Below are 7,713 nucleotides of genomic sequence, written 5' to 3'. Positions count from 1 at the left end.
TATGTATCTGGTTTTCCAGGAAAATGCAGCTAATATGAAGGCTTTAGCTGACAGGCAAATTCACTAAAAGAGAAACTTGTTTTTTAACAAAACCAGAACAGGAGGAAAGAAGATGAGTAGGTAGACATTTTCTTCAAAGCAATGGGACTACGTAATGAAGGAAAAACATGTTCATGGAGAACCAGTGGCTGGGAGGACAGATTTCTGTCCAGTCACTCATTCATCCCAGTGGTGTGCACATCTGCTGGCCACACTTTGTCCGTTTCAGTACAAAAAAATCCCCAGTCATTGTGGTTCACCCCTTTACCATACTGTTGTTAAACTAACAAGCAACAGCAGGATATTTTCTCCTGGTAAGAAAGCAAAGTCTAATGAATTAGCATCAGATGACAGGAACAGGGAGGGAACCATGGTTTCATGGAGTCAATCAGTTTAGCAAAACTAGCTGGCAGAGAATGGTAAATCCTTTCATTCTATCTGAGCACTGGGCAAGCATTTGCCTCATCACCATGTGTCAGAATACTTGGGAGGAATTTGAAATTAGATGATCTGTGTTTTGGGCAGCTGAACTGTGAAGAGCAGAAATAGAGAGCTGCAAGACACTTCCATGGCAGAAACCAGGGTTTTACAAGAACCAGACTCTTTTAAGCTACTGAGAGCCTCACTCTGCCTTGCTTTTGCATTTCCCAGTCTATGATGCTAGATCTAATGAGATCTGCAATGCATACATCTCCTAAGGGGGAGCACCTTAATGCTAATGTTCATGCAGTGTTGTACATTTCTGCCCCTGTTATCGATGAGAAGCAACTGTCCCAGGGATGTGTAAAAAGACCAGCAGTTTCATATGTTGTATGAAAAGAAAAGCAGAAAATTGACAGAAAGCTGGTAAATTTTTGCAAGTGACATTCAACTAAAAAAACCCTGTAAGAAGCTTCTGAGAGACAGAAAGGGAAATAGAGTGATGCTGTGGCAAATGAAATTTAACTCTGAGATACGGTAAACTTGTTAACTACTGATGAACCAGACTCATGGGGTCATTTGAGGCCAGTGACTTGGAAAATATGGTCAGAAACTGCTCAGTAAAAATGTTTGCATGATGCAGAGCAGCAGTTACAAGGACAGAGTGGAGGGACCTTTCTAAAACAACTATGCTGAAAAAATTCCTCCTAGCCAACACTATTTAGTAAACAGTACCAGCCTTGGCTGCCTCCTTGCAATAAACTGGGCCCCTGAGCAGCACCACTTTCAAGACTAGTTTTTCTAGGAATTTATTTTTTTGTGTAGATTCTCCGGGGAATGAGTCTGCACTGCATCCTGTCCCTTGGGGAAGATACAGGAGAGATTTTTCTCTACTTAGCTACCTATTTGCTTGAAAGATAGTAAAGAATCAATACCTTTGGGATGACTAACCTTCAGTTACATGTTGTAAAAAATAGACAGCAGGTTCAAATACTATTGAAGAGACAACTCCTGCTCAAATGGCCCTGTGACAGGCTGCCTTTCTGAAAAAATGGCAAACTGGAAAAGGAAGAACGAAATAAACCAGAAGCAAAGGTGGGAAGTATCCAGCGGGACAGGCACAGAGAAGTAGTGGCCCCACATTAAGCAAAAGACATGGAATATTTCCAAGCATAGGAGACAAGTGTCTAGCAGAAATTTAGGAAATAATAAAATTCTTCTGGTATACTTTTTCCTAATCTGGGAGCAACAAGTCAACACCTGAAGAGTGACAAACACTTCATCTTCCTATACAGTAATGTGGTAGAAGCTTCCCAGCTTCCTCCCAGGTGCTAGCCTGTCTGCATTGAAAAGATTTGGGACCCATGTGCATCTGGAGACTAATTGAAGGAGAGCAAGTAATGTCCACCAACCTGCTGTTGTTAATAATGGTAATTGTCTAAGCTACCATTTGTAAATCCCTTTTTCACTAGAGATTATATATTTGGAGAGTGCTTCTCAGGGCTTTTTGAGTTCACCCTCTGGCACCCATAGGTATCCTCCACCTCTCAGGGTGGGAGACACTTACAGTGGGAGGCTGTGGTTCCCAAAGCACTCCCTGACCTGCTGCCCTGCACAGGAATCTCCCAGTTGACAGTGGATCAGCAGTTTAGCACACTGCCAAAAGCATACCTGCACACACACCCAAGCACGCCCATCAAGCCAGCAAGGAATGCAACCACTTTTTCTTGGCAGGGCTCTGCATATTGTGTCAACCAAGAAAAACACATCACTAACCAAAACAGAAATATTTTGAAGAAGAAGATAACTTGAAAACATTAAAAAGCCAGTGTAAATAACATTTGCAAGTTATCTTATTCCCTGCCATTGAGAAATTTATTTTCTCTCATGTTCTGTTAACGTCTTCTTTAGACAGCCTTTGTCAAGTACACTTTTCCAATTCCACCCCTCTTCTCATAGGGCTTAACTTGCTGTTGTCTCTCACTTGCCAGTTCACAACCTGATGAAACATACTCTCAGTTTTCTTTGACAGATCTTTATACCTGATGATTCTGCCTATTGCTTTCCAAACTTGGATCTATTGTATCACTTCTTTATTCTCTCTCCAGCCCCGACAGAAGCTTAATCAACAACATCCTGTCCTGGTCTTGTCACCACTGAAAAGCCATTGCATCACCATATTTATAATATCATTACAGATCAGCTCGATTTCCACCACACCGAGACTCTGCCACATTGCTCACTGTGACAAGCCACCATGGTAAGTAACAGGAGAGCCATTACTGTGTGTGACAGGAGGTGCAAGAATATAAACTGCTATTGATTTCTTTCTCTCTCTATGGCGAAACATAGGAACGTTGTCTCTGACCATCAGAAGGATGGTGCTGACACCCTGGATCTTCTGGTCAAACTCAGGAGACATATTAACTGTTCAGGGCTCAGCCACCAGGTCCTGCATGTGTTCCTCAGGCAGCTATTTTCGTTTCTTGGGGTCAGGGGCCAATGGGTAGAGTCCTGCCCCACAACAGGCAAGAGAAAACTATCAACTCACTTCAACATTTCTGCAAATGGATTTTTATTATACTCAAGCCTCTAGGAACAGTATTAAATGTGAATATACAAAATAATATTTAGGTAGATGGAAGCAGTGACAAACAGCTGCAAATGGTGCTTTTGAGCAAAGTGATAGTTTAATAGCTTCTGGTAAAGCAAAGTCTGCTGCAAATCCTCTCCAAATAGGAAAATATGCCAAGGCTGGAATTTCTTGAGTGAGAATGAATTTATTTGGATCATCTCCCAGGACATATACATGCTGATATTCCCCTGAAAGCAGGATTGCTGTTTTTGTTTCAGTGCATACCATTGCTCCCAGCACTCAAATACTGGATATTGTCTTTCTGCATGAAGATCCCACCGAAATGCAGTCACAGCAATGCAAATGCACCACTTCTAATCCTTGGAACACTGGCTGAAGCAAGACCAAGAGATATTGTGACTCTCAGTGAGAAAATTTGGGGGCATTATCTACAGAATAACTAGAGTTTTATTATTTTCTTCCATCTACATTGTTTCCTCAATCAGATTCTATGGAAGCTTATCAACAAAATGGCTTTCCAAGAAGGCCAAATCCTTGTAAGTCCCATGTGTGGCCTTAGGCTAGCTCTTTAAACCATCTGGACACAAGATAGCCTGATCTGGGGACCATCTAGCTGTGCTAGGGTGATACAGTGACTGAGCTAATAAGCCCTAGGGAGATCAGGATGGATTAACTTGAGCACAGGACAGTGCTTTGAAACTTGATACAGCTTTTAGGCTGAGAAGAGGTGGAATAAATAGAGAACCAAGGCCAGCAGTGCTAGCCACAACTGTGTCCAGCAAGGACTGACTGCTCGTGCTGTGCCTCTGCTGCACTCAAGATGCTTCTCAGTATTTACAAGTCTTGTTGATTTTAGACAGAGAGGATATATATTATAAGGCTAAAAAGTAAGCTAAAAAGTCCTAACACTGAGTTTGCACAGAGGCAAGAAAAACTAAGTCTTTGGTAATGTCTCTCAGTTTTGCACACTCACATAGGCAAGCTATTATGGCTGCAGCCTAAACGAGGACTGCAGTATCCGTGGCTATGTCAGTGATGGGAGCATGTGATGGTGTTGGCCAGTGCTGAGGCGTGTTCTGTTCCTTCAGTAAATGCATGTTTTTGCACATGCATGTAGACACATACCCGCACACACACATACACAAGCATGCCTACCAAGCCAGCAAAGAATGCAACCGTTACCCAGCTTTTTCTTGGCAGTGCTCTGCATGTTGTGTCAACCAAGAAAAATTTCACATTTACAGGAAAACTTCATTGCTCTTCTCACCCTGTTACATGGTAAATAAAAGCATTGCACAACAAATGTTGACACTGTAACTCTCAGAGGAATTTCACAGACAAAACAACCGTGTCCTCACAGATGCTAGCAAAATAGCATGGGATTTCACATGTACTTATTCAAAAAATGATTCCCTATTGACCTAAACCAAGGATATGAGATGATTACCACATATCATTTGATACATCAGCTATTGTACTATGCAAACAGCTTGTATTGTACTTAAGAGAGCTTGAAGGAACGTATAGGGTATTGCTTGTGTTTTCAGCCAATACTGAAAAAAGAATTTAGTTTCTTAAAATTTCCCAGCCTCATTTAGAGATTCCAGATGACTGAAACACTACTGTCAAAGTTTAATTTATACTTCAAACACTGGAACGTTTCTCTGGCTCTGAACAGTGACCTTTTGGACTATTGTCTTTCCCTAGTGCATGCTAGAGAGTTTCAAAACAGATACAGGCATGTGAATAAAGTAAATCAAGTGTAGGAACTCTAAGGAAAGAGCAAATAACTAGTGCTTGTACCAGTAAATAAAACCAGACAGGACTCTTTTACAGTCCCAGAGGCAAAGGGGTATAGGTCAGCTCACATCCAGCCAGCTAACCCCCAGCCTCAAAAACAGTTATCTTGCTGGAAACAGTCCTTGGCCCATGTGAGTGGTTGAACTGGACCCAAATGCTCTTCCTGGGAGGACTAGCTATCACAGAGCAAAGCCACGTGGCCTTTCCTGAAGTCCATGGCCTGGTTATCTCTCATTTAGGCAGCACAGACACAACCAGGCTGCTCAACAAAGGACAGAAACAGCTGCGGTGTTACGGTGACTCCACTCTGCTACTTCTGATGACACAGGACTGAAAACGGTCCTCTCCAAAAATATCCCGAGCTTACAGGACCAACGAAATCTTAAGCACAACTGCTTTATTAAGTGAATTCTGAAATAAATTTAGAAAATTAACCCATTTCTAAGGTCCAGCGCTAAAGCTCTATTTATTTTCTATATAATTTTTATTACTAAGATGATTGCTGTTAATAACAGTAGCTCCCAAAATGGTTTCATAAGAGAAATACTTACTTGTCGGACTCATCTCTGCCTTGCAAACCACTGCAAATGAAATCAGCAAGTCATTAGATGCAGTAGAAAGCTTTGTAACCAGCAGCCACAAAACTTTTGTGAATTCAAGGACTGACCATCAAATTTTGAAAACTTTGAAACTTTGAACTTTGAAAACGTGAGACCTAAATCAAGGCATTTGAAAGTTATACCTAATGCATTTCCCAGTGGTAGCAGGTGTCATACCTGCAGCACTGTTTCCTTCCAGATCTCACTGACGACTTCAACTTTTCACTAGCCCAGTTCATGTCAGTGCCGTGATTACAGGGATCAGGACACAGAAAAGAGTGTTAATAGTCATCCAGACATTTTCAACCAAATACTGTCAGTGTGGCTTTATTCTCTTCTATTTTGCAACCTTGACGGAGACACATGTCTCCAGAGCTGTCACTATCAAAAGAGAAAAACTTAAAATGAGGCAGAAAAAATCTGCAGTCCCTAAAATTTATAAAACGCCAGTTCACTTATGCCTCCTGAAATCTAAAGCATGCTTGTTGAATCTGGCAACCTGACTGGTGTTTGCCATAGTTTGTTGTCCCTGCTCCTGTTGCAGTCCTTGGATACATTTTTTTTGCATAAAGAATTTTCTTGCTGCATGGACCTGGTGAACCAAGATGACCATTTTAATGTGAGGCAATCTAGCACTACCTGGTACATGTTCAGGTTTGAAATCACATCACCCTGGTTGTACATATGGTTCACTTCTAACTGGCTATTTTAGAACAGCAGTTTCAGGACTTCTGGCTGGTTTTAGCTCGTGCAGTGATGACCTCAGGGAATGGAAACACTGAACTTCCCCACATGCTCTTAAGCATAGTCTTCCGGTGTAGTCACACAGATGCATTGGGATCCAACCCACCTTGTCCAAAATCACAATTATTGCTTGAGCTCCCCTGAAAGGTGGCAGGAGATGGCAGCCAGCAAATGTTGCAGCTCCTGGGGGGAGCATCAATGGGCTTCAATGCAGTCAGGGCCTTCTTCAGTCTTGCACCCCCCCAGAGTGGCTGGTGGTATATCCAGTGACTCATTTCTGGAGAGAGACTGTGGCAGTGGCACCTATGCCACCTGCTTGCTATAACCTGCATCACCCCGATTTGCATGTGCATCATAAACACTAATTGTAGAAATTAGGAAAAAAAAAAAATAATCAAGTGTTTTCAACCACTTATGGTTTATTCTGCTCCAAGTGTCAATTAACTCCAGCTGAGCTGATTTCCAGAAACAGATCTTCTAATTTCTGCTCTGCTGTTAGCTGCATCCCTCTCTCTGGACTGGTAAACTCAAGCCACACATCAGCTGCTTTGCAGTGCTCCATCAGAAAGCCTTCCTGAGATACAAGTAAACAGCAGATAATCAGCTTTATTTTCTCCTTGAGTGGTTCTTAACACATGGGTCACGTTGACCAGGGCCTGAAGTCTCTGAGACAGAATTTGACAAGACCTGCTTGTTCATCAGGGCCCTGAAATTCCCAGTTGGTGCTCAGTTACTGCAGTCCCTTGTGTGTGATACATTTTGTGGTTGACTTATCTGAAAAGTAAGATATCACCATGGGAAAACTAAGGCTCTCCTACCAGCCACACTATTTACACTATACTCACAAGAGGATTTAATAAAACAGAAAGACACTTTTTATTATTTTAGCAAGATCTCAGCAGCAGAGAGCAGCAGAGGCAGAAACCCTCTGGTAACTGGGTTTTATGTTCAATAAAGAAAATATCATTAGAAGTTTGCATTTGCTGACACAATTATGAGTCCCAGCTAAACGTGCACTTCTTTGCCTTCCTGTCAGGATGCCACAGCCCGCACTCAGGGAGCCAGGCAGCCACAGCCCTGGGCACCTCCCTGGGGATGAGGGCGGGCCAGGGCCCAGCCAGGACACTGGCCCATGGGCAGGGATCTCAATCAAGGCAGTCCATGGCCAGGCAGGACAGTGTCTGCTGGCCTCGAGGGGCTGAAATGGAGTCTCAGGCCATGGACAGGGCCTGGGAGGCCTGCAGAAGGCTGGTCTGGGCCGTAAGTGTGGCTGGTGGCCTCAGGCCCTGACTCTGGAGATAGATCTAAATGATTTGTTACCTAAGGATGATGCTGGATGAAAGGCTCTGCTACTCTGCAGGTTATAGGAGCAACATCTTCCAAAGGCCTGTTTGTGTCAGGCTGAAGACCCCTGACTCTTGACTCATGGTGTAACAGGGCTCTAGGGAGAGGAGATAAAAATAAAAAGGGCAGCCAAGCTTCATCTAAAAAGCAACATTTTATGATCAAGTCCTT

The 7,713-nt window shown here is 42.9% G+C and overlaps 2 protein-coding genes across 3 annotated transcripts in view; both read right to left on the bottom strand.

Moving 5' to 3' along the window:
- Positions 1–7,713, bottom strand: part of LOC136114746 (large ribosomal subunit protein eL37) — a 354,179-nt gene that overhangs the window by 41,450 nt on the left and 305,016 nt on the right. The window lies entirely within an intron of this gene.
- Positions 1–7,713, bottom strand: part of C6 (complement C6) — a 39,194-nt gene that overhangs the window by 2,458 nt on the left and 29,023 nt on the right. Inside the window, exons 18-19 of one of the 2 annotated variants that reach the window (XM_071801799.1) lie at positions 7,519–7,639; positions 6,598–6,772 (exon numbers count right to left, since the gene is read on the bottom strand). The exons of the other annotated variant lie outside the window; for it this stretch is intronic. Coding sequence (XP_071657900.1) covers positions 7,560–7,639 — 80 coding nt within the window. The 3' untranslated portion in view covers positions 6,598–6,772; positions 7,519–7,559. Of the gene's footprint in view, positions 1–6,597; positions 6,773–7,518; positions 7,640–7,713 lie in introns of those variants that run through there. 2 annotated transcript variants of the gene reach the window in all.

This window comes from Patagioenas fasciata, chromosome Z (genome assembly GCF_037038585.1).
Source record: "Patagioenas fasciata isolate bPatFas1 chromosome Z, bPatFas1.hap1, whole genome shotgun sequence".
Classification (NCBI taxonomy): Eukaryota; Metazoa; Chordata; class Aves; order Columbiformes; family Columbidae; genus Patagioenas; species Patagioenas fasciata.
This window is presented reverse-complemented; position numbering and strand designations above follow the sequence as displayed.